General features: G+C 37.0%; 2 protein-coding genes across 6 annotated transcripts in view; both read left to right on the top strand.

Annotated features, from left to right (window-relative positions):
* Window positions 1-24,094, top strand: CCDC112 (coiled-coil domain containing 112). Of its 3 annotated transcripts, XM_033110632.1 has the most exons (10): window positions 1-231; window positions 7,164-7,285; window positions 10,937-11,058; window positions 13,698-13,787; window positions 14,855-14,930; window positions 16,287-16,677; window positions 19,669-20,082; window positions 21,706-21,801; window positions 22,535-22,653; window positions 22,856-24,094. In XM_033110632.1, the coding sequence occupies exons 1-10, from the start codon at window positions 115-117 to the stop codon at window positions 22,884-22,886; spliced, it is 1,578 nt and encodes a 525-aa protein (XP_032966523.1). In that variant the 5' UTR covers window positions 1-114; the 3' UTR covers window positions 22,887-24,094. The 3 variants fall into 3 exon arrangements, with proteins under 3 accessions (XP_032966523.1, XP_032966524.1, XP_032966525.1); XM_033110633.1 differs by lacking the exon at window positions 21,706-21,801; XM_033110634.1 differs by lacking the exon at window positions 10,937-11,058 and having other exon boundaries at window positions 98-231.
* Window positions 24,095-24,175: 81 nt separating this feature from the next.
* The window catches only part of PGGT1B (protein geranylgeranyltransferase type I subunit beta), a 52,030-nt gene continuing 48,458 nt past the window's right edge, over window positions 24,176-27,747 (top strand). Inside the window, exon 1 of one of the 3 annotated variants that reach the window (XM_033110638.1) lies at window positions 24,176-24,292. Coding sequence is in view for 1 of the 3 variants with exons in the window: in XM_033110635.1 (XP_032966526.1) it covers window positions 26,441-26,580 (140 nt within the window). In the remaining 2 variants the exon portion in view is untranslated. Of the gene's footprint in view, window positions 24,293-26,440; window positions 26,581-26,631; window positions 26,881-27,747 lie in introns of those variants that run through there. The other 2 variants (XM_033110635.1, XM_033110637.1) reach the window with 2 other exon arrangements.

Here is a 27,747-nt window from a genome sequence, read left to right as displayed (position 1 = left end):
CGCCGGGCCCTGCATCCCAGCCTGAGCCTGGCCCCGCGGAGAACTGTGCAGAGCCAGGACTCCCCGCGCCCGAACCCCCAGGCCAGGGGGGTCGCAGCGGCTGGACAAGGGAAGATGGCCGCGCTAACGACAGTCGTGGTGGCGGCGGCAGCCACCGCTGTAGCCGGGGCTGTGGCGGGGACGGGCGCCGCCACCGGGACCGGCGTGGGAGCAGCGCCGGTGCCCCAACAGGTAAACGGAGGAGGGCCGGAGCCTCTGGTGGCCGGTGTGGGCCCGAGGGGGCAGCAGGCACCGGAGACGGAACGAGGCCCGCGGCCCTCGCTGAGCAGGTGTCCTTTACGGCGCGGCCGCGGGAGGCGGGAGGCGGGAGGCGGGAGGCGCGGTGCTGCCTCCTTGCTCGGGGCCTGGCACACGCCTGGCGCTGCGCTTTGTTTGTGCGCGCCTTTCACTGCTTTTATCAGACAAAGCCACCTCCGTGTAGTTTTGGAGTCGAGGACGACCTGGGTGGAAATCCTGGCCCTACCTCTTCATAGTGTATGATAGGAACAAACACACTTAACCTCTCGGTGACTCAGTTTTTTTCGGTAAAAAATTGGAACTGAAATATGCACCTTCCCGAGCCGTGGACGTTATGTTTCGGAAGTCCCCGGTACAATGCTCTGTGGGTGGCTGCTCTATTGTTCCTGCTCTGGGAACACAAGGAGGAATCAAATATGGGGTGGTGTGAGGCAGATGTGTTTCCAGAGATCCTTTTGGGACTCCTTTCTCCACAGTGAAGACCAGAAGATCCCTCCAGGAGAATTGTTGGATCCAGTTGTTTAGGGCAACGATCTTGACTCCTCGTACTCTCTCACCGCCTACGCCTAAAGCACGGGCAGTTCCTCTCTGTTCTTCCTTGGGAATAAATCCAGAGTGCCGCTTTTCTCATCACTTCCAGTGCGACTACCTTTGTCCACACCATCATTTCTCCCTTGGCTGAAATACTTTCCTAATTGGTTTCTATTCTTCCAGTCTTGCCTTCCTAATAAGTATTCTCAGTAGCCAGGGTGATTCAGTCCAGTAATGGCACTCATGCTTAGAAGCCTCCAAGTGGTTTTTATCTTACACAGAGTGAAAGCCAGCGTCCTTTCCATGGTCTCCAGAGCCTGTGAGCTGACCTCACACCCCGCTGTCACCGCATTTCCAGTGCCCTGCTCTGAGGCTGGTGCAGCCATTCTAGCTTCTTGGTCGTCCCTCAGACATGCCAAGCACTCTCCTACCTCAGGAACTTTGTAATTGCTGTTCCCTCTGCTTGGAATGCTCTTCCCCATGGTTACCACTGTCACTGCCTTCAGATATCTGTGTTCAAATGCCATCAGCTCAATAATTCTTTCCATGACCTCTCCAAACTGAATCCCCTTACCCAGCACACCCAGTCCGCCTTTCTGGTTTTCCTTTTCTCCATAACATTTACTACCATATGATATATTGCATATTTCATACCTTTTTTTTTTTTTTTAAAGATTTTATTGGGGAAGGGGAACAGGAATTTATTGTGTACTTCCAGGACTTTTGCCAAGTCAAGTTGTTGTCTTTTCAATCTTGGATGTGGAGGGCGCAGCTCAGCTCCAGGTCCAGTTGCCCGTTGTTAGTTGCAGGGGGCGCTGCCCACCGTCCCTTGTGGGAGTCGAACCGGGCAACCTTGTGGTTGAGAGCCCACTGGCCCATGTGGGAATCGAACTGGCAGCCTTTGTGTTAGGAGCACAGAGTTCCAACTGCTTGAGCCACCGGCCTGGCCCCTTCATACTTATTTTTAAATTGTCTTTCTCTACCCACCACCCACATGTGGGAATGTAAACTCCATGAGGGCAGAAACTTTTGGACGTTTTATTCAGTATTGTATGTCCAGCACCCAGAATTGTGCCAGTTTAGTCCTGGGACATAGTAGGGGCTCACTACATATTTGTGGATGAGTCCAAACTGGAAGGAAGGCCGTTGTGAGCTGAGGACAGTTTCATTATTTTTCTTCCTTTAAGGAAATACAGTGTCTTATATAAATTCAAGAAATTCCTCCTCAGACAAATTTCCTCACACATCCTCTGTAATTCTCTTTATTCTAATTCTGGCCCAAAGGTCTCAGGAAAAAAATATAAAATATGTAAAAATACATAATATGTAAAATATTTTTAGTGTATGACCCAAGTGGTTTAGCCATCTTGCTGGCTTTCTCCATGACACCTTTCAAGGTCGCTCTAGTTGAAAGTGATTTCTTTTCTAGATGCTTATAACCATGTTATTGCCTAATATTGTTATTGATGCACCCTTTTATCACTCCACTATGGTGATTTTCAGAGGTTTGCCTTCCAGGGTTGGATCAGAATCACCTGTTCCAAATATTATATCAGTCTCTGGCATTTAACAATGTCTGCAGACGTTTTTAGTTGTCACAACTGTGCAGGGATGGGGTGTAGTTTGTGTGTGCCGCTAGCATCTGGTGGGTAGAGGCCAAAGAACAGATTCCCACAACAAAAAAAATTATCTGGTCCAAAATATTAATAGTGCTGAGGCTGAGACACCCTGCTTTTTACCCTTTCACCACTTTAGGGAGGGCAAAGCCTCATGGTTGACAATCTTAGCAGTAATGGAGTAGAATTACTCAAGGGTGTTTGGATTTTTAAAAAAGTAATCAGAATCTGTGCTGTACCATATGGTGATTCTTGAGGAGTTTAACTATGTGATATCTATCTTTGTACTCCCTCCAACTTATAACACACACACACACACACACACACACACACACACACACTTATACACTAAAATTCTATACCCCAGTACTGAACTTGAATGTTTGTCATATGATTGCGTGAATGAATATTCCTATTGACTCTAACAGTAAAACAAACTGTGTTCTTAATATTAGATATTAGATATTAGAGATGTCTGCCAAAATATCTAAAGTTTCTGTTTTAGTCTTCTACAGCTGCCATAACAAAATACCAGACTATGTGGCTTACATAACAGAAATTTAATTTTTTTTACAGTTTTGGAGTCTGGAAAGTTCAAGATCAAGTGCTGTCAGGGTTGGTTTCTGGGGAGACCTCTCTTGCTTGTGGACAGCCACCTTCTTGCTGCATCCTTACATGGCCTTTCCTCTGTGCATATGTGGAGAGAGAGAGAGAAAGAGAGAGAGAGAGAGAGAGAGAGAGAGAGAGAGAGAGAGAGAGAGAGAGAGGCTGACAGGGAGGATATCGCTGGTGTCTCCTCCTCTTCTTATTAGGACACCAGTCCTATTGGTTTAGGACCCCATCCTTACGACCTCATTTAACCTTAATTACTTCCTTAAAGGCCCTATCACCAAATATAATCACAAAGGAAATTGCTTCAACATGCAAATTTGGCGGGGGGTGTGACATAATTCAGTCCATAATAGTTCCCTTAAATTATTTTGAAATAATTATCTTTGAAGTTTTAGAACTATTTTATATTGTGTTTTATCCTACAGGCTCCATAGGGTGTGGAATCTCATAAAATTCTCACCTATTGTGAAAAGTAATAATATACCCTAGTTATACTTTTTAATATTTGTAGGTTATATGTTCGTAATTCCTGTTAGCCATTGCCTTTCAAGACTGAAGACCGCAAATCTCTGCCCTCCCCTCAAATGCCAGTCCCTTCTTGATCATTTTAGCTGTTGAATTATGACTTTTTTTGAAGTATCTCTAACGGTATCAAATTAGTGTATGTCCTGGTTTTGTACCAGGATAGGGCTGTGTCTTCTCTTTCTTTGTTTTGTTTGCAGTGACCTTGCTGTGATCGCCGGTTCGATTCCCACATGGGCCAGTGAGCTGTGCCCTCTCCAGCTAAGATTGTGAATTGTGAACAACAGCTCTCCCTGGAGCTGGGCTGCTGTGAGCAGCCAGCGGTTGGCTGCCGTGAGCTGCCAGGCTGCTGAGTGCTGCTGTGGGCTACCGTGTGCTGCCGTGAGTGACCGGTGGCCAGCGTGAGTGGCTGGCAGCCTCTGTGGGCTGTTGTATGCTGCCATGTGCTGCCATGAGTGGCTGGCAGCCAGTGTGAGTGTTACTTGGCTGTTTGGAGTTAGTCTTTCAATAATAACTACATTCCTTCTGTGCCTTTAAATGATTACTCAAAATGAATTTCCCCTAGAAGATCACACACATGCATAGGGCTGTATGCATGTACAGGTGTAGTAGGCTGAGGAATGTGCACTCCTCACGCCTCACAAACACACACACCAAGGATAATCACACCCTAACGCCCAGCACTTGTGAATATTTGACCTTACATGATAAAAGGGCCTTTGCAGGTGTGATTAAATTAAAGATCTTGAGATGGGGAGATTATCCTGGATTATCTGGGTGGGCCAGTGTATTCACAAAAGTCCTTAGAAGAGGAAGGCAGGACTATTAGAGACAGCGGTAGGAGATGTGATGATGGAAGCAAGAGGATGAAGTGATGTTAGGAAGAGGTCATAAGCCAAGGAATGAAGATGGCCTCTAAAAGCTGAAAAAAAAGTAAGGATGTGAGTTCTGCCTCGAAGCCTCCAAAAAGAATGCAGTCCTGACAACATTTTAATTTTAGACTTAACCTCCAGAACTGTAAAAAAATAAACTCGTGTTGTTTAAGCCATTAAGTTTATTGTAAACTGATTTGTGGTAAGTTTGCTATAGTAGTAACAGGAAACTAATACATCAGAGAAGACCTGAAAAATCCTAAGATCTTATCTTTGGCTGACCTAGAGACTCTGTGTAAGGAGGAAGTGAAGGCTATTGTAGAGTTGTAAACTGCTTGCCCCAACACACACACAGACCCCCTTAGCAAAGGCTGGAAGGATTATTGGTTAAAGATATCTAAGAAAATCTCTGACTAACCAATCGTTAGCTGACAACTAAGCTCACAAAAAGATTTCAGTGCCCTCAAACAAAGAAAATAGACTTTATTGAATTAATTCAGGAAAGTGACTAAACAAACAGCAACAGCAATAAACTTGGGAGGAGAGAATCTCATTTTCAGAGTCGCCACACTATATTATCTAAATTGTCCAGTTTTTAACAAAAAAAATATGAGATACGCAAAGAAACAAAGTATGGTCCACACACAGGAGAATTTTTTTTTTAAGGTCTTCCCTAAGGAAGACTAGATGTTGGACATAATAGACAAAGAATTTAAATCACCTGTTTTTAATAGGTTCAAAAAGTAAAGGAAACCATTTCTAGAGAACTAAAAGTGTGGGAATTATGTCTTACCAAATAGAAAATATCTATAAAGAGATAAAAATTATAACAAAAACAATTAAATAGAAATTCTGGAGTTAAAAAGTACAATAACTCTAATGAAAAATTCACCAGAGGGGGCCGGCCCAGTGGTTCAGGTGGTTGGAGCGCTGTGCTCCTAACGTCGAGGTTGCCGGTTCGATTCCCACATGGGCCAGTAAGCTGCGCCCTCTATAACTAAGATTGTGAACAACGGCTCTCCCCGGCGCTGGGCTGCCGTGAGCAGCCAGAGATTGGCATAAGCTGCCGTGAGTTGCCACTGGCTACCGTGTGCCGCTGTGAGCAGCTGGTGGCCAGCGTGAGTGGCCAGCAGCTGCCATGGGCTGCTGTTTGCTGCCGTGTGCTGCCATGAGTGGCCGGCAGCCAGTGTGAGTGGCTGGCAGCCATTGTGAGCGGCTGGCAGCCGGTAAGAGCTGCCGTAAGCGGCTGTGAGTGGCCGATCATTGACCAGCGACCGACTGCCTCAGCGGTGGGTGGGGGTGGGGGGGAGTGCAAGGCTCATAGTACCATCTTGGGCCAGGGAGCTGCGTCCTAGACAACTAGACTGAGAAACAACAGCTTGAACCGGAGTCGGGGTTGGGGGGAGGCGAAAGAAGGGGGAAACAAATGTCACTAGAGGGACTCAACAATAAATTTAAACTGGTGGAAGAAAGAATCAGTAAACTTGAAGATAGGTCAATTCAGATTATCCAGACTGAGGAACAGAAAGAAAAAAAGATTGAAGTAAAATGAACCTGTGAGACACCATTAAACATTATGTATAATGAGAGTCCCAGAAGGAGAGGAGACAGAAAGGGGGAAAGGGAAGAATATTTGTAGAAATAATGGCTGAAAACTCCCCAAATTAGATGAAAAAATATTAATGTATGTGTGTTGGAACTCAACAAACTCCAAGCAGAATAAACCCAAAGGCATCCATACCTAGACTCATCGTAATCAAATTATAGAAAGACAAAAACAAAAAATCTTGAGACCACCAACAGAGAAGCAACTCAACAGATACAAGGGACCCTCAATAAGATTAAGAGCTAATTTCTCATCAGAAAACTTGGACTCCGGAAGACAGTGGGGTGACATAGTCAAAATGCTGAAAGGAAAGAACTGAATCATAGATACAAGTCCAGGAAAATTATTCTCTAAAAATGAAGGAGACTATGTCAAACTAAAAAGCTTCTGCACAACAAAGGAAACCATCAAAAAAAAAAGCAACCTATTGAAGGGGAGAAAATATTTGCAAATCATATTTCTGATAAGGGGTTAATATAAAAAATATAAAGAAGTCATACATTCAATAGCCAAAAAAAAAAAAAAAAAAAAAAACAATTGCAAAATGGGCTGAGTACCAGTACCAAAATACCAAAATAGGCATTTTTCCAAAGAAGACATGCATACGGTCAACAAGTGCATGAAAATTGCTCAATGTCACTAATCAGGGAAATGCAAATAAAAACTGCAGCGAGATACTTTCTCACACCAATGAGAATGGCTATTATCAAATAGACGAGAAATAATAAATGTTGGCGAGGATGTGGAGGAAAGGGAACCCTTGTGCACTAATGATGTGAATGTAAATTGGTGCAGCCACTATGGAAAACAGTGTGGAGTTTCCTCAAAAATGAAAAGAACTACCATATGACTCAGCAGTTCCACTTCTGGGTTTTTATCCAAAGGAAATGAAAACACTTAACTTGCAAAGATATATCCCAATGTTCATTGTGGCATTATTTGCAATAGCCAAAATATAGAAGTAACCTAGGTGTCCATTGATGGATGAATGGATAAAATTATCCCTCGAGAAACTCCATTATTGATGTTTTTATCTCTGGAAAAATAAATCCACTTTCTTACCATTTTTATTATTGAAGATAAATTTATTTTTGTTTTTTTATGCAGAATGATGGCTGTTTTGGTACTTCAGGTGGAATTCGTGCTTTTCAACTTCAGAACTGGAAGCAGAAAGTTAATCGGACTAGGAAAGCAGATTTTATACGCACAGCAGAAAAATTCAAAAATCAGTAAGTATAATAATACTATCTTCAAATAACATTACTAGCCATTTTATTCTGAACATTGTAAAGCTAATTCCACATCACCCTATCCAAGTCCACCTTAAGTTACAGCATTTCAGTCACTAGCGTTTCAAATATAAAACAAGAGAAAGGTGGGAACTGTGATGCAAATGATAGTACACTATTTAATATAATTTTAAGTAGAGTCATTTACATTTTATTTATTTTTACCATTTTGAAGCAGTATATTTCAAGGGAAACAAAACAGTTATTTCTTGAGATCTCATATATCAAATATTGAATACATTTTCACTTAGCTAGGGAAGCACTTGGTAAATATTTTTGAGTGAGTGATTAATTCTAATGGAAAGTCTATACCCTTGAGTTTTTGTTTTTTGGGGGGTTTTTTTTGGAAATGGCATTTGAATTGGTCTCCCTCCCTTGGTCTCTGCTCCTTTCACATCCATCCTGCAAACTATAACAAGATTAATTGAGAAATTTTAATTTGTAGTGTATATGTAGTTTTTTCTTTAAAGAACCAGGGATTTTTTTATTGAATATTGTCAACAGCACCATGATATGACAAATATCGTGAAGAATGATACAAGAGAAGAACTGAGAGCACCCAACCCTATCCTATAGAGAGCTTTATCAAAACACTGCTTTGAATTTATACAGTATCAATTTGCTAAGGAACCAAGAGAAAAGGAGCCTTTTGTAAGAAATGGTCTCTGGACCAGAATTAGTGGCAGTTGTCTGTTTAGAAATTCTACCAATAAAAATGTATACTGTTTGAATTTTGAGAAGTTATACCATATTGTAGCTTTGGGAGACTGAAATCACACTGAATTTGTATAATACTTATACAATATTTTTAATACTCAGAATTTGAGAGAATACAAATTTATTTTCTTTGATTTCCAAAATGCATTATTTAGATAGAATCACACTCTAGGTTAGGGGTTTGGGTTTATGGTAATCCACCAAGCGGTTAATGTTCATATATAGCAAAGCAGTAGAATATGCCAGTATAGATAACTTGTCTACCAGTATGTGTTGGTTTTTACAGTTTTGAATAGGGTTTCTGTATCTGTTACAAGGTTTGGGAAAAACTCATTGGAAGAGTATTAGAAAAATTCATTGTAACAGTGTTTCTATCCAACAATTCTCATTGAATACAAAGAAAAAAGAACACAATTTATAATATAATTCTGTTTTATTTTACATTTACATGGCTCAGAAAAACAATACATATCAAAGGGTACATAATGGAAGGCCTCTGTTTCACCTATGACCCCCGCCGCCCACTTCCCCTCCCCTCAGACAACCACGATTTTTAGTTTCTTATGTATCCTACCAGAGTTACTTTATAATCTGTGCTTATAAGGAAATGACAATACATACTCAAATTTTCCCTTCTTTATATAAGTACTAGCATCTATACACACTGTTCTGGATCTTGGGTTTTTGGTTTGTTTGTTTGTTTTAACTTAAGAGTATATCTTAGATACCAAGGAACTGTTGGTCTTGTCAGGCATGATAATGGCACTTTTGTTATTTAAGTCAAATATCCATAATCTCTAGAGATGCACATTGAAGTATGTTGGGGTGAAATTACATAATGTAATGGATTTACTTTCGAATACTTAAGCAAAAAAAAAAAAAGTGGGGGAAGGAAAAAGAAAGAAAGAAAAAAAAGAAAGATGAAAAAGAGAGGCAAAGTTGTTGAATCACGGTGATATGAGGAGTATACCCTCATCATATTGAGGGGTCAGTTTACCATTCTCCACTTTTGGGTATGACTGACGTTTTCTTATAAAATCTTTGTTATAAAAAGGGTATATCTTGGAGATCTTTCCGAATCAGTACATAGAACATGGGGCCCCTGCATTGCATTCCAGTGTATGAATGTACCGTAATTTATTTAACTTGCCCCTTAGTGATGGACATTTAGGTTAATTCAATCTTTTGTTATAATAAACAATGCTGCAATTAATTGCAGTATCCACATAGGCCCATATCATTTTGTATATGTGTGAGTGTATCTTTAGGAAAAATTCCTAAAGGTAGAAATGCTGAGTCAAAGGTATATGAATTTGCAAATGTGGTAAATACTGCTAAATTGTCCTCCATGAGCAATTTACAGTTTTATCAGCAATGAGAGGACCTGTTTCCCCAGTTTTATCATTAGTATATATTATTTAAACCTGAGGGGGTTTTGCCAGTCTGATTGTTACAGTACAGTGTTACTATGGTCTAGTTTAAATTTCCATTTCTCTTATTGTGAGTGGTTGAGCATCTTTTCGTATGTTAGGCAGTTTGTCTCCATTATATGTTTTGAATGCTTTTCTAGGTTAATCGTTCTAATCCAGGAATGGCAAAATGTGTCAGTACTAGAAATTTCTATTTGATCAAAGTAATTTCCCCCACCAACCATAGCCATCCATGGGTTTCCCAGGCCTCAGCGCAGGACTCCAGTAGCTACCCTCTATCCATTCGACTTGACCTGCAGACTGAAATCTGTTTGACATCTCTGTCCTACCCGATGCTTCGGCTCCCAAACACAAGTGCTAAGTTATGATTTCCCTCAGCCTTTGGGGCAGCCTTTGGAGCAGTCTCCTCTGTTTTCCCTGGTATGCCTTATAAATATCAATTTTTTCTCTCTGTGTGCCAAAGTGAAAAGGAGTAGGAGCTCTACCTTAGTTACCTCTCAGGTTGTATGAAATTAAGCCAATGGCCAGAGCCAATCCACCGCTCCTTTCCTACAGGATTAGTGGAGAAGTATTCATATTAATTTCCATTCTGGGAGAAAGAAAACAGCTGTTGAGAAAATAAATGTCTTTGTCCAACCAAAATAACTTTCTTGCTAGTACGATATTTGTTTTGTGTTACCACAGATTCAAACTAACATTAGAACTTCTTACTGGTAGATGGACTAAATCCAAAGAAGCTTTGAAGTAAATGTACACAATATTCCTTAAATATACTAAACTTTCTGTCTTCATAGATTGTTTGCCTCTTGAAGTTTTAGTTTTATTAAATAATATTAATAACTTACATTTCCATAGTACATTTTTACTGTATAAAATGTATATTTTATGTATATTTTACTGTATAAAATGTAAAAATGTATATTTTTACATAGTACATTTTACTGTATATATGTCATATATATCATCTCATAAAATGTTAATCACAGCCCTCTGGGTTGGGTAGTGGAGAACTGTTATTATTCACATGTGAGTGATGACGAGGTTCATACCAGGAAAAGTTAAATGTCCTGGTTCAGGTTACAAAGTTAATATCTCCTGTTAAAAGCAGCCATCAGCAGTGGTGCCTGCCATTTTCAGGCCACAGTGAGATTGAGTTGGAAACAATAGCCAAAGGCTTATGTATTTTCAAAGCAAGTGTATGACTGCATGTTCTTAAATTAACATTTTATAATTTAACCATTCAAATTATTTGTGAGTTTAGTTGAACTTAACTCTTTTCTAACTACTATTTTGACTTCTTAACCTTATTATTCAACTAATTATATTTTGACTCCTTAGATGAATTAATCCAAATATAAAGTACTGGTTATTATGAGTGTCTTCATATGTTAAACAATTTAAAATATTTAAATCATATTTCTACCATTTGTTTCTTTTCCTAAAGAGTTATTAACATAGAAAAAGATAAACACAGTCATTTCTACAATCAAAAAAGTGACTTCAGAATTGAGTATAGTATGCTGGAAGAATTGGAAAATAAATTGATTAACAGCAGGAAAACAGAAAGTAAGTTGAGTGCATGATGAACAAAAACTATCAAGTGATACAAAGTTGTAGTTTTGCCCTGTGCTTTGTATTTGTGCATTGACTGTGTTATAATTTCTATCAAGATACTTTCTAGTAAAGTAATGAGTGTCATTTAGAGATATGAATTTTTTCAGGTCACTGTTTAGTGATTTGAATTGGTTTGTCAATTTAGTAGGAAAAAAGAAGATTTTGGGTTTGGATTGAGAAACCAGTTAATGTTATTAAAATTTCTTAACATAAAGGGAAATTGATTCCTGGACTATCTGATCTTAGCTCATCACCCTGGTATTGTTGACTGAGACCTGAACTAAGTAAACATAACAGATTCAGAACCTGTACTTGATAGTATTGTTCGAAGTGCTCAGATCACGTAATTACTTAAGCCTGAGTTTACTTGTCCGTGACATAAAACCTACCATTTCTACCTCACGGGAGCTGTCCTATGTATCCCATGAGATACTATATGAGAAAGTGCCTTATAGATTGTACAAAAAATGTTTTATTGTTTACTGTGACTGTCAGTCGTTAATAGTGTACTAAATGTTGGACTTAAAAAAGAATTCTACAAGAATACCTTGTTTCATTATAGAGTATATTTTATATGTTGAACAATACTTATGTTAGAATAAAAAAACTGCATAGCATTGCTTAAAGGAAAAGTAATAGTTATGAACTAACTAAGCTTTATAAAATATTGTCTTACATAGAGATTATACTGCTTATGTAATCCTGTATAGCCAAATAAAAGCAATTCTTCGTAAGTTTTTTTCTTTCAGAATATAAGATTACACTGTTTTAAAAAGTCATCTTTTTGTCAGGTAGTGGCAAAATCATTCTCCCTCTTCTGTTTGAATGACAACTGGACCTAATATAAAAACCAAATTTTCAGTTTTCTCTTCTTTGATTCATAGAGAAATCTAAACATCTCTAGTTTAATACTTCTTAGTTTCCCTCAGTTCTTTTGTAGACAACTGGGAGGCTGGTCTTGTTATCTCTCCATCACGCCATTAAGTAGAGTGTCTCCATTCTCTGCATTTTAAGTCACTTGATTTTTTCTTTTTTAAGGCAACTTTTTTTTTTTTTACATTTTTCTTTTTGTTCTGCACTTTCGTCTCTCTTTGTTCACCTTTGTATTTAACTTATCTCAGAGAGGAAGGAGTGCACTCTTAGTGGAAGGATATGGAAGTTTCCCCTTCCCATGTTATAGCTAGAAGTAGTAAATACCTTTCCTTTACCCCAAGTATCATGACACAATTTGAATTTTAGCCTGTGTTTGTGTAATAATGTACTTCCATGGTTTGCCTGTACAGACTGCTTCCAAATGAATAAATAAAGGATCACTTGCCCTATAGTGATACCACTTGTAGCTGATCAAACTATGGCAGAAACAAAACAACAAAAAATACTTTTCTAGTTACTTAACTTTACTGGAGAAGTTTCTTGACCTAAAGTTCTAACTGTGTTTAAGACCCTATAAAATACGTTAGGTAAAGTTTCTGCTTTTCTGGATCTCTTGAATTTTAATTAAAAAAAGAACAAGTCAAAAAGAACAAACCTCACACATATGTTTTTGAGATGTGTCTTGGATATTAGCACTGGCTCCAAGCCTATAGGTAAACTTTAAAAAAAAAATTGCTTTTAAGGACTTTGGGGCACAGCTGTTTGGTGCTTTGTGCTCATTTGTGAAAAAGTTGCAAAAAAAAAAACAAAAACAAAGGGAGGGCATAAAGTAACCAAAGATGTTAAAATAATATTACTGTTATATATATTATACAAATATATACATATGTATGAATGTAAATGCGCATATATGATGTTAGCCTAATAATTTAAATAGATATTAAAATAAGATTATTCCTTTAGAAAGAAAACATGAAAGAAGAATCCAGTCTTTCTCCTGCTGATACAGAATAGCTGAAAATGTCTTTGAGCCCCTCCTCTGTTTTTCATGCTTTTATTATGGGCCTAACATTTCCGGCTGGTCCTTTAGAAGAGCTTGGCAACCTCTATATATGTAGCATATATACCACTAAATGGCAGCTAAGGCACCTCATCAAGGCCACGATGCTGACAGCAGTGGGTATTACTGGCCCCCATCTTAGAGGAGGTGGTTAGATGAAATTAATTCTCATAAGGAAGTTGATCAATATTCATAGAATTAGTACTGGCTAGACAGTTTTAATATTCCAACAACAAAGCTGAGATCTATTTCAAAGTCTATTTCCATAAATTATAACAAATTGAAAAGAAAAAACTGTTGGAGAACAAAACATGACTAAGCCTGAACTGCTGATCCATGTATTTAAAACAGTATCCAATAACTCAGTCTCCACAGTCAGAAAAAGAAAGAGAGACACATTTCCTTAGCAGAAGTTAGATTACTATTTAACCCATTGTGCTTTAAAATACTGGAGGAAATTGAGAGATGCTTTATTTAGAGCAAGGGTACTTAAAATGTTCTGGCTGTTTGACACTTATAAACAATCATCTTTTGTTCATTATTTAATTGCTCTTGGCTATTGTTTGCCTGTGATGCTGATCAGTCTTATGTATAGAATACTGAATTATAAACACATTTGTCATAGAATTATTTTAAAGTACATACTTCTTCCTTACAGGAGCGAAAATCCAGCAACAATTGGCAAAAATACAGAATAATGTAAAGAAACTTCAGCATCAGTTAAAAAATGTGAAGCCTACACCTGATTGTAAGTAAATTTCAATTTTATATTCTTTCTTATGTATTAGTATTTTCTATTGTTCATTAGAAAAATTTATACTTTTCTAGTAAGAATGTTTCTATTTGGTATTAATGGAGATAAGCCCTACTTTATTGGTTAGCAATTGATAAGGATACATTGGATAACCGTACTACGAGGTCAGACAATTAAGTTCACGAACTCACCCTAGAAAAAGTGCTACATACCTCATTGCTGAATATGACTACCGTCACCTTCAAATTACTCCACTTGGGAAGCTATGCACTGATGCCAGTGCCTAGTCCACCCTTCAAAGCAGTTTTGGAACTCTTTTTCTGGAATGGCCTTCAGAGCTGTCGTCGTATTACCCTTGATATCCTGAATGTCATCAAAATATCTTCCTTTCAATATTTCCTTTATGTTCAGGTAAAGAAAGAAGTCATTGGGGACCAGATCAGGTGAATAGGGAGGGTATTCCAATACAGTTGTTTGTTTACTGCCTAAAAACTCCCTCACAGACAGTGTCGTGTGAGCTGGTACATTGTCGTGATGCAGTAGCCATGAATTGTTGGCAAAAAGTTTAGGTCGTCTAACTTTTTCACGCAGCCTTTTCAGCACTGCCAAATAGTAAACTTGGTTAACTATTTGTCCAGTTGGTACAAATTCATAATGAATAATCCCTCTGATATCAAAAAATGTTAGCAACATCTTTGCAACAAGTTCACGAACTTAATTGTCAGACCTGGGGTGTGTGTGTGTGTGTGTGTGTGTGTGTGTGTGTGTGTGTACACACATAAAAGAAAGTTAACCACAACATTTTGTTATATAAGAACTTCAAGTCACAAAACAGTATGTGTAGTATGGAAACTTGTAAATAATATTTAATGATATGTGTGCATAAGGAAAAATTCCTAATCAGAAAAAAAATTGTTGTCATAAAAATTAGCTTTTAAAAGCACGTTTTTCTTACTGTTTACTCAAAGAAATGTTTTTAAATTAAGGGAACATTCCATTTTTTCCCCTAGTAATTCTTAGTCTACTGAAATATGACATAATTTTCCCCCTTTTTTTTACAGTTGTTGAAAAGCTCAGAGAAATGATGGAAGAAATTGAAAATGCAATTAACACTTTTAAGGAAGAACAGAGGTTGATGTATGTTTTAAATGTACTTTAATGTAAAATTATTGACCTTTAGTTATCAATAAGCCGGAGTACTTTATTAATAACTCCACTAGGTTATTATATACAAACCATTTTATTGTTATATATTTCATGTTAGTCTTACACAAAAGTAATAAACACCTCTCTTAAGTTTTAGATTGCTTTTCAGGTTTAAAGTGAATTTTCATTTGTATTTGGACACTGTAAAATCTCAGGTAAGAATTTGAAAGATTGTTTTATTCTCTGAGGAAACACTTTTAAGACATACGAGGTGTGACCAAACAATACAATGAATGTTTAAATAAAAAAATTTATTATAGTAAAAGACACATTGGCATTAGTCCCCCTCAAAATACTCCCCCTTTCTTTGAACACACTTATCCCATCCTTCTTGCCACTTTCTGAAGCAGTTCTGGAAGTCCTCTTTTGTGAGTGTCTTTAGTCATGCTGTCATGGCTGCCTCGAGGTCCTGAATCATTTTGACTTTGTGGAAGAGCCAGAAGTCACATGTGCCAGATCCAGTGAATAAGGTGGATGAGGACACACCACAATGGTTTTATTTGACAGAAATTGCCATATACCAGAAGCGATGTCTGACACAGAACATTGTCATGATGGAGGATGATTTACAGGACACTTTAATACACACCTCTCAACTGTAGCTCACACCCAACTGACTGCACTGAATAAGTAGAAACCTGTCACACACTATTACTGAGGTTTGATGTGCAGCTTTCCATATTGAAGATCCCTGCCTTTCCGTTCGATGGCACTTGGCAGCAGCATTCACCGTATTTCTTGATCACAAGAGTAAGTCTCCCTGTCACACATCGCTTCTGATACAGCAACTTCTGTCAAATAAAAGCATTATGGTGTGTCCTCATCTACCTTATTCACGGATCTGGCACCATGTGACTTCTGGCTCTTCCCTAAAGTAAAAATGACCATGAAAGGTAAACATTTTGAATCAATTCAGGACATCGAGGCAGACACGACAGCACAAATAAAGATATTCACAAAAGAAGACTTCCAGAACTGCTTCAGAAAGTGGCAAGAACAATGGGATAAGTATATTTGAAGTGAGGGGGAGTGTTTTGAGGGAGATTAATGGCAGTATGTCTTTTACTGTAATAAATAATTAAAGGCAATGTGTCTTTTACTGTAATAAATATTTTTTTATTTAAACATTCACCATATTGTTTGATCACACCTTATAGATTTATAAATGTTAATAATGGTAAGTGGAGAAGATGACATGGAAAGAGCAATAATTAAATTTGAGGAAAAAATAAAGGATTGATATAGATTGGTTTGTATCTTTTTCAAACTTTATTTTTGAAATTTTAGATATGAAGAGCTTATTAAAGAAGAGAAAACAACTAATAATGAGCTGAGTGCCATATCAAGAAAAATTGACACATGGGCTTTGAGTAATTCAGAAACAGAAAAAGCTTTCAGAGCAATGCCAAGCAAAGTTCCTATAGACAAAGTAACTGCAAGTACTCTTCCAGAAGAAGTGGTAGATTTTGAAAACTTCCTTCAGCAAACAGGAGGGCGACAAGGGGGCTGGGATGATTATGATCACCAGAACTTTGTAAAGGTGAGAAACAAACACAAAGGGAAGTCAACATTTATGGCAGAAGTTCTAGAACACCTTCCTGGAAGAACACAGGATGAAGTTCAACAGCATGAGAAATGGTATCAAAAATTTCTGGCCCTAGAAGAAAGAAAAAAAGAGGTAATAATAATTATAATAGCTATTATTTGTTATATATTTCTGTGTTCTAGGCACTGTGCTAAATTCTTTAATATGTATTATTAACTTTACAACAATTCCTTGAGTGTATTTTTTTTCCACCATCTTATGGAAGGTGAAACAGGCATTGAGAAGTTAAATAACTTTCCTTAATGAATGAAACTACAGTTGGACTTTCTCAGGCCAAACATTTCTAGCCCAATTTGGGCCAGAAAATTTCTGATTTTGGGCAAAACCCTCTGTGTCCACCAGAAATGTGGGATGTTCACATCTAACAGGATTTTGATAAAAGGCATCTTAACCAGCAAAGGCCACATTGTTTTCAGTAGAAAATAAGAGGCAGTAGAAAAAATTCTTTGACTCTTAAAAGTTCCATTGAGATTTGGAACTTCAGCCTCCTTGCTTATTTTAAAAGATTCACAATTTAGGCTACCCCAGAGAAAAGAGTAACTTAAGTGTAGCAAATATCTAAAAAGTTCCATTTTAGCAAAAGTGTTCTTCTAGCTGTGGTTTAGATTAGGACTTTTTAACCTTGGCACAGTTGACTATTTGGCCTGTTTAGTTCTTTGCTATGAGGGGTGTCATGTGCATTGCAGGATGGCTGGCAGCATCCTTGGCCTCCACCCCACTAGATGCTAGTAACATGATTATCACAAATGTCTCCAGATATTGCTAGATGTCCCCTGGAGGGCAAAAATCACCCCTGGTTGAGAACCATGGGTTTATATAATTTAAGTCTGAGTCACTTTTTTTGTAGACTTCAGCTATATTAAACTTCACCTTGCTTATTTAACAACAAAAATATGACTCTTCAACAGATGACATACCTAAGGAGCATTAAAGAAATATGAATTCCACATTTAGTCTAATTTTTAGAGGAAATAGCTGGGGTTTATTGTTTCATCCCTCCAAGATTATTTAAATGTTGGAAGATAGAAATTTTTTGAAACATTAAGTCATTTTTAAAAATTCAAAATAACAAGCTATTAGGAATTTTTGGGGCTGTTTCCCAGGATGCTGAAAACATGGGTTCCCTGGACCATCAAAGTGGTTCTTGGACCAGCAAAATTAGCATCACCGGGGAATTTGTTAGAATTTTCCAGGCCCCAACCTCAGACCTATTCCGAACTTTGGGGATGGGGCTCAGGAATCTATGTTTTAACAAGTCCTCTAGGTTATTCTGTTACAAGTTAGTTTGAGAAACACCTCTCTAGAGAAAAAGAACACACAGTGCCTCTTGTAATAAAGGTGAAGCACCTTGATTCTAGCTTACTCTTTTTGTTCCCAACCACTGTTTCCTGATACTTGATAATTGATTTAATGTAGGGATGTGGTAGGAAAGGGTGTGAAAGTGGAGGTGCCATTTATTGAAGCAGGACATGTTGGAGGAAAAGAAGGAAATTTGAGGGGAAACACCAGTAATGTAGTTTCATATCTACTGAATTTAAATGCTAAGTAGGAAACTTACCATTTTTATCTCCTACTTCCTTGAATATGTTCTGTGTTTGCCTAAATGAAGGCACATTTTTTCATACATGCCCTGGAATTTGTGGCCTGAGTACCCTTGCTTATCTTCCTCTCACTTTCTGGAAGGAACCTCCATTCTTTCTTTCCCCCTCAACTACCAACCTATCAAAATCTGCCCAAATCAGATGCTGCTTCCTTCTTGCCCTCAATCATAAGTAATCCCTCAGAATTTCACTAACACTTTGTTTATAGTCTAAAATATATTTTAGATACATACACTAGAATGTATTCTAGTATTTATGCATATATTTTATCTCACCTAGAACAGTGCTACTCACATTTGGTCCATGGACTGGATGTCAGTTTGCAAATTGTTACTGGTCTTCAGTGAGATAAAGTGATTACACCAAAATCAGCTACCCAGTAAGCATGCTGTTTAGTTCAGTTGACTTTTTTTCCATAGGAAGCTTTTTCATTGAAGAAAGCAGTGCATTGATTTATGTTCTGGCACGAATCTCTGATATTGTTGTGCACTGGCATATTGAGTAGCACTGTACTAGATGGCATGTGGTACTGTTTTAATCATCTGTGGTTCCTATCACATTGCCTTTCATATAGTACACATTCCATAAGGATTTATTGAATGAATGAATGATACACCATGAGGAAAGATGAAGAAACAGTTTCCTGACTTGAGGGGAAAGGAATTCAGTAGAAGTATCCTTTATGACAGAGAAGGCTACTATTGCAAAAGTAATTGCAGTGTAAAAGGTTAAAAATAATTGCAAAAACTGCAATTACTTTTGCACCAACCTAATAGAATTTTAAATACTCTTTACATACCCTATGTAAAGCTATGAAGTTGTTTTGCTTTTTTTTTTTTTTAACACTTATAAAGCATTACATGCCAGGCACTGACTCATTTAATCTTCACAGCAACCCTGTTCGAGAGGTATTACCTACCATTTTTACAGATGAGCAAAATGAAGACAGAGAACTTTAGTGACTCATCCAAAGTCACACCTAGTAAATGGCAAAGCCATGATTTGGTATTAAGTAGCCTGGTTTCAGAGCCCATGCTCTAAAACCACCTCACTTTTAATTCCTCTTCTGATATTCGACCAGACAAAAGTCACTCAGAAAGAATTCTGAGCCTAGAAAGAGGATTTGGAAACAGAAGTGAGATATCAGAGGAAAAGGATGTTTCTTCTCACACAAACGAATGAGGTGTGGTCCTTGTGAACCTGGGGATTAAGAGAGGAAGAGATAGGCCAAAAAAATAAACCATTATTCAGTGTTTTAAAAGACATATTAACTTTTTTAAATGGAAGTAGAAAACATTGCATTGGTTTAAACAAACAAACAAACAAACAAAAACGCTTGAAAACCTAAGCAATTAGCATCCTGCAATCAATCTTCTTTCTAGAAAGATGGATTTGAGGGTTGTATTTTAAAGTGCTTTTGGTTATTAAAAATATTTTTCTCTTGTCTTTTTAAATCATTTAGTCTATTCAGACTTGGAAAACTAGAAAACAGCAAAAAAAAAAAGAAATTTTCAAGTTAAAGGAGAAGGCAGAAAACATACCTATGCTTTTTCATAATAAACAAGAAGGTAATCAAAAACAAAAAGAAGAACAAAGAAAGAAGCAGAAATTGGCAGTTGAAGCTTGGAAAAAACAGAAAAGTATAGAAATGTCAATGAAATATGCTTCCCATTTAAAAGAAGAGGAAGAGAAAGAGAAAAAGCAGCAAAAAGAGCGCCAACGTCAGTTTAAACTAAAATTACTACTGGAAAACTATACCCAGCAGAAGAAAGAACAGGAAGAATTTTTAAGACTCGAAAAGGAGATAAAGGAAAAGGCAGAAAAGGCAGAAAAAAGGAAAACTGCAGCTGATGAAATTTCCAGATTTCAAGAAAGAGTGAGTAAATATGTTTCGTAGGCAGTTTGTCAGTGTTACACCGAGGTATAACTTCCAGATTCAGTCCAGCAAAAACTGATTGCTGCTTATATGTTGGGCTTGTACCTACCAAACTGAATAGATATACACGTATGAGATTTCAGTATAGTGTGGTAAGTAGTGTAGTGATTGAGGTATGGACAGAGAACTTTAGGAGGTGGATATGCAGTGAGGGAAGCTTACCATAGTTATGAATATCAGAGAGAAGGTAATACCTGATTTGAGTCTTGAAGAAGAAAGGGAAGGAAAGGGGAGAGCCTTTTTAGCAGAGAGAACAGCATGAATGGCAGCTTGGAAAAGGGTAGCAGTGTGGTTTGTGGGGGAAGTTATAAATACTTCAGTATTCTTAGGGCATCAAGTGGAAGATGGGAACCAGCAGGAGACAAGGCTGGAAAGGTAGCCACAGGCCAGGTCATGAATGTCTTGTCTTCTCCACCAAACTCCCTTTTCCCCATAAGTGATTTGCTTACTTCTTCACTGTCCGTCTCCCCACCATAATATAAGCTCCATGAGGGCAGAGGTTTTTTCCTTTTGTTTATCCCTGTACCTGTACATTGTAGATACTCAGTTTATACTTAAAGGAATCCAGGTTATGGCTGAGAGGTAGAATTATAATTTCTTTTAAACAAATATATACAAGAAAAATGCTAATCAAAGAGATTGCAGTCTTATCAACAAAGTGGAATTCAGTCCAAAGAGTATTAAAAAAGACAAGGAAGTGTACTTTAAAATGAAAAAGGGTACAAATGAGATAATAACTGTTATGAATACAAGCATTATGGAATGTTATATGCATCAAAATACATAGCAGTAACATTTATAAAGCAAAAAACAAGGGAAGTACAAAAAAATAGACAAAAACACATTAATAGTGGAATTTCTTTTAGTCGCTCTAAAAAAAATTATATCTCCCTAAATAACAAAATGCCTCCCTGCTCCCTAAAAAGGCCAGCAGACCACATCATAAAAAAGTTAACCTGTAAAACAAAAAAGTATAGTATGACAGATCTAAAACTAAACATACTTGTATTGATGAAGTGAAAATGTGCTTAACTCCTATTAAAAGGAGTTTTAGACTGAACTATAAGAGATACCTAAAAGAAAGTGATTCAGAAAGGATGTGCATGTATTACATTCACATTCAGAGAAAATTTTGGCTCTAATTTGTTGGAAAAGGTGAATATTAAAGCAGTATTGATATTTAAAGTAATTTAATTTTACTTCTAAGCAACTAAACTTTGCAACAAATTCTAGTTAATTTTTCCTTTTTTAAAAAATTAAAGTTTATTGGGGTGACAATTGTTAGTAGAGTTACATAGGTTTCAGGTGTACAATTCTGTATTACATCATCTATATCTCACATTGTGTGTTCACCACCCGGAGTCATTTCTCCTTCCATCACCATATATTTGATCCCTTTTACCCTCATTTACCCCTTACTCTCCCCCTTACCGTCTGGTAACCTCTAAACTATTGTCTGTGTCTATGAGTTTTTGTTTCTTCATTTATTTGTCTTGTTCTTTTGTTATTTTCTAATTTTACTTTCTCAATGTTATCCTTTTTTGTTGGTATATATTTTTTTAGGATTTATATAAACTTGAATTGAAAATTCTTGATAGACAGTCAAAGGAGGATGAAAAGGCAGAAAAACAAAGAAGACTGGCAAAATTAAAAGAAAAGGTATTCTGTACTGGTATTAATTCATTTTTAATGTTATTATCCTAATTCCTTGATTTGTAAGGATACAAACATAAAATCCATTTTTTTATATTCAGTTTTATTTCTGTATCATTTCCTTTAAATTTCATATTCACTTGCATATTACATAGCCTAACAGTACAATTTAATCAACTATTTGAATTCTACCATTTCACATTATAAGCATCTCATGTTTTTCCCCTAAATTAATTCTGTCTACCTACTCTGTTCTTTTTTTCATTCTTTTTATATAAGCCTCTACTTTTAGACCGATGACAGCTATGAGCATTGCTTAATCTCAGTGGTGATACTCATAGCTAAAGATGTTGGTGACTCTATTGGATAAAACAAAGAACTTACTGGTGGGTGTTTATCCTAAATTTATTGTCTGGCTATGCCAATATTATTATACTTTGCTGCATTACATTTCCCTCATAATAAGAGTAGGAAAAAATAGGACAATAGAAATAGAATAACTGAACTAGAAAAAAGAAACTAAATTAACAGTGTATTAATAGATTGATGTAGTCCCAATTTATTTTAGCTATAGGAGAACAATTAGAAATTTACTAAAGAGGTTATTAACAGTTTTATTTTTTAGTTAATATTAAGTATTTTTCTTAAAACTGCTCTTTGTTACTAAGGATCTTACTCATAAGTACAAACTTAATAGGTCATATAAATTAACTGGCACTCATTTTACTTCTGATTACAGGTTGAAAACAATGTTAGCAGAGATCCCTCTAGACTTTACAAACCTACCAAAGGTTGGGAAGAACGAACCAAAAAGATAGGACCAACAGGCTCTGGGCCACTTCTACATATCCCACATAGGTAAAGCAGAGTTGGAATGGGTGTTCACTTTATAATAATTTAATGACTACGTTTATATTTTATAAATTTCTGTATGTATACTTTACAGTAAAAAGTTGATAAAGCAAGTCTATAGACATTTTTAAAAGTTAACATTTAATCAGTTAGGATTTAAAAAAAAATTCCCATGTATTTATAATTGCTCTTCTCTTTTTCTTCTTAGGGCTATTCCAACCTGGAGACAAGGAGTTTAGAAAAGAATATGAGATAATGAAATTGGTATTCAGTGATGAGAATGTTAGCATATTCAGTTATAATAGGACAGAGTGACTAACCATGTTCTTTGAATATCACTAGTCTAGTCAGATTGATTATTGTGTTATGTGAATTGACAGGTATCAAGTTGCATTCGGTATTGTCATTAGTATTTCCTGTTAGTATATACTAAGAAGGTATTTAATGTGTATGCTGGCCTATTATTGATATAAAAGTTTATTGATGAATACATTTATGTTACAAACAGTATTTCATTTAAATACTCAGAACATTTCAAAGAGATTTTGTTTTTGTCATGGCATTGCAAAATAAATTGGGACAATCACAGAATGACATTTTTCAAACCAAAATTTTATAACATTTATATCTTGGAGGTAAATTAGCTTGAGTAACAAAAGTGTACAGTTTTTTTTTTGTTATGAAATAAGTACTTTTTCTAAGTTTAACAAATTGGTAATTTGTCAGTTACTACATTTTTGTGTAATAAATATTTTCTATTTCTTTGAAGCATGCTTTGTTTTATATAAAGAATATTTAATTTAAAAATATGCCTTACACCTCATACATTCCATATTATTTGTACTATTGATATAATCTTCTTGGTTTCCTTTAGATTTTCCAAATTTCCCTTCAGCCTTTCTGGACTTTATACATTTATAAAATCTTTGTGTCTTTCACATCTTCCTGGCTGGTGCAGTTTTTTCTGCTTCTGTTTATCTCAAAATATTTGGTCAAAAGAGTTAATTTTAAAATTTACAATCTTTTGTACATGAAAGCACAATGTAACTTAATTTGACTCAACTTTTCATATTATAAAGTTCCTAACTTGAATTAAGTTCCCATCTTATAGGAAAGTTACTGTGTACATATTAAATATAGGAAACTTGTTTCTTATGACTTTTATCTTAGAGTATGTTTAATTGTAACTTACATTTAGGTCAAATGACTCTGTTAAAATTTACTATGAGTAGTGGTCAAAACCTCTTCTTATTTCAGTTAATATTCAATGTAGATAACTCCCAAAGGAAACTGAATTCTAATTATATAACTATTGGTGCAAAATAGGAGAATTGACATAAAACATCCTTAATAAAGAATGCCCATTTTATTTGTAGTACTCATTCTCCATAATTTTTTTAAATGGGTGTGGCAATTTAAAAATAAAACAGGTTGTTGCAGAAGTAATAGCGGTTTTTGCAATATTTTTAACTGTTTAAACCACAATTACTTTTGCACCAACCTAATAGAACAGGACAGGGGAATTTTAAAAAACAGAACTGAACAGCTACAAAATACAGAAAAGTAAAGGTTTCTTATGTATTGCTTACTAACATGTTGCTCTTCTTTTGCACACAAATGCAGCTTTCAATTTCCTGCATCGAAGGTAAGCATACTGGGCAATGTGATTCTTATGGGTTTTTTTGTTATTTTGTTTGTTTTTTAATGAAAGTATGGACGTTGCTTTGAAGAAACTAGTCCTTCTAACTAAATCTAAAATAAATGAGGAATTTATTATATAGATCCTTTTTATAAAGTATGTAGATAAACAATATAAATGTCTTCAGTTATAAGCTCATAGAAGAGATATCAAATAAACATCTCTTTACTGGTTTAAAAGTATATTAATAAGAAATTTAGGAAGAAACACTAAAAACTGTTATAAGGCACTCATAATTTCACCACCCCAGGGTAACTTTTTCTGAAAATATACCTACATATTTTAGAATAGCTACACTTATAGAGTACATTTTAGTTATTATGCTATAATCACTTAACATTACATTACACATATTTTCCTATTTTTCTGTATAACTCAAACATCATTTGATAGCTAAATAATATTCAGTGATATGGATGCTCTTCATTCCCATACTTTGAATATTTGATCTGTTTACACTTTTTAGCAAATAATGTAGAGTGGCATTTTTTGTGGGGGGTTGGATTCTGTCATGCATATGTCAAAAACCTTGTATGGTGAAAATCACTCAGGAAAAGGCTTTTACTTACCTAGGAGTATATTATCTCTTAATAAACCCACTATAAAAGTTATTTCCTCCAGATTTGGATCAGATTGCTGGTGGTTCTTGAGCTGAGAATCTGATGAAATATTTGGATTCCCTTTAAGGGCCAGGTTGATTAGGACTGTCTTTTTGAGCATATGTACAGTGCACATGACTGATTCTAGTAAGTTAAATATATGTGATATGACTCCACTTTGAACATCTTCAGACATTTGACCGTGTGTGTGTGTGTGTGTGTGTGTGTGTATGTGTGAGAGAGAGAGAGAGAGAGAGAGAGAGAGATAATGGGATATTGTGGGGGGGATCTTAATTGTAATAATGTAGTAAAACTTCTCTAGACTGTACATACCTGAAGGGCAAGGACTGTGGCTTCCATATTTGTAAGGAAGCACCCACCATGTGTTAATGTGGTATTTGCTAAGACATGCAGGAAAACCTGTGAATAAGTAGTTACTAGCACCTAAATTATGCAAGGCACTTTGGATTGTTGAATAAGTATAAGATAACTCCAACCCACACGGTACATTTTTGAAGAAATGCATTTTATAAGTAAGCTGTTAATTAAAATGATACCCAAACCTCTATTAGCTCAATTGATTATGAGAACCTAGTTCAGGCCTGCTCCTTAGGGGGATTGTTTCACCCCCAAGACTTCCTCATGAAGTTTTAAAAGGAACAGTAAGTATATGGCTGAAGCAACTGAAACCCCTGTTTGGAAACATAGCTGGAAGCCTGTTGTTTCATTTTCTAGTATGTGGGTAGTTGGACAACATGTTGAGCTTATTTGCTGTTGCAAAGTGATGCGATAGTGATGTTAGATGACAGGCTGACTCAAGCAAAGAGGAAAATCTTTTAAGACTTGTAGAAGAAAATGATGCAAGGATTCAGTCACACGTATGAATATATGTTGTGTGTGTATATTGCATTGATATTTATTTTTAAAGTGTTTTCTGATTAGAGAGGACTAGGAAAATCTCTTTAACTTTTATTAGTGTCAATAATTATTTAATAAACATTTGTCTACATAGCTTGATGTGTAGGTTTAGTTTCCTTACACATTCAGCTTTCAATTGTGGCCTTCCAAAAGTGAGTCTGTTGGCAAATTTGTAATGATCCATACCTGTTTTCATATATATACCATCCTCACATTGTTTAGGGCATTGATTTTCTCAAAGTGAACTTGAAGCAGTTGACCTTGCGCTTCCTTCCAAATACCGAACAAGGATAAAAGTTCTAGAGATTTGTGGATTTGTAGGATGGATTTTACAAGGCTTGCGAGGTCTTTCCAAATCTTTGGTGCTTAGAATAGTAAAGGTTGGGTTGTGCGCTACCAGAAATAAAGAGCTGGGTAAGATTTTCAGTTGAGTGTCTACAGTAATTGCAGTCACGGATCAGATCTGCGATGAGCGCATACGCCCTCCGCACGCGCCATTCAGTATCACCCCTTAAGGTTCTTTCACGCCGCTCGCCAATTGCTTCCGGGTCACAGCAGACGTCGTTTCCGTACCAGCATGGCGGCCATGGAAGACGAGCGGCAGGCGGGGAGCGGTGAGGGAGAGCGGCTGGATTTCCTGCGGGACCGGCACATACGGTTCTTCCAGCGCTGCCTCCAGGTCTTGCCCGAGCGCTATTCTTCGCTCGAGACCAGCAGGTAACTTGTGGCCACAGTCAACAGGACCGGCCCGGTCCGGGCCCCAGCGGAAAGGCGCCGCGGAGCCTGACAGCTAACGGCGCCCGCAGGGGGCTGCGCCGCCACCCACTTGGCTCTCACTGCCCGATACCTCCCCTCTCCGGCCGGCCAGTGGTCACCCTCATTCCCCCGAACTACGGCGAGAGGGTTTGAGGGAACTGGAAGTCTAGAGCTTTTGGAATCTGCAGTTACCGCCTTTTTCACTTCCCAACCATTTCCTGTCAACTCTGAGCATCCTTTTTATTCCCTCTGCCAAAACCTGTGAGTCACTTGGCTTCCTTCCTTTTCGAGTATAAAAGGAAAAGGACAAGGCGTTTGTCGTCGTATTTTAGATAGTCTCTTCTGTGCTTCCTTTTCCTAATTCAGTAACTTTAAAAATTGAGATAACATTGATTAATATACAGCTTTCAGGTGTGCAACATAAATTCAATCTCTGTATACGCTATTGCGTGCTTACTACCAGAAGTCTAACGTTACCGTGTTTGATTCATTCACTGTTTTTTAAAAATATTTTTTTATTCAAGTACAATTGACATACAATATTAGTTTCAGGTGTTGAGTCATTAGCTCTTAATTGAATGTGTATATGATATTTGATGTGTGGAGCGGCAGAGATCCCCTAACGTTTGAGTAGAAATTAACTTTCCAGAAACTGGAAATCTGATGAAAGGTGCAGCGTTGTGTGAAGCAGCCTGTTAAAGTGTATTTGCAGTATAACCTTGTAAGTTGGAATTGGCGTAGGTGTGTGATCTGGCAGAAGCTAAGAAACTATGAGTTAGTCAGAGTAAAAATCTGGGGATGAGAAGAAGGAAAGGAGGAGGCTATCTTTGCTCTGCATTGCTGTGTTGTCAAGTGAGGTTCCAAAGCTGCATGGGCCTGGATGGGAAGAGAGAGCAGATTGGTTCTGCTCTGATGTCTCTCCATATTTTCTCAACTCTGAGTCTCTGGTGTGTTTTGAACACTACGTGACTGGGTCAGCTTCGCAAGTTTTATAGATTACTTCTGCATACTTGTTCAAGAAATACCATAGGTACTGGAGTACAGCTGAACAAGACAAGCAATTTCAAGAGAGTTCTGCGCTTTATTAGTGTAGGGTTCATGGAAGCATATAGGAAGGGCAGGTACCTA

Source organism: Rhinolophus ferrumequinum, chromosome 7, assembly GCF_004115265.2.
Source record: "Rhinolophus ferrumequinum isolate MPI-CBG mRhiFer1 chromosome 7, mRhiFer1_v1.p, whole genome shotgun sequence".
NCBI lineage: Eukaryota > Metazoa > Chordata > Mammalia > Chiroptera > Rhinolophidae > Rhinolophus > Rhinolophus ferrumequinum.
Note: the sequence above shows the minus strand (reverse complement) of the source record. Positions and strands in the feature narration are given on the sequence as shown.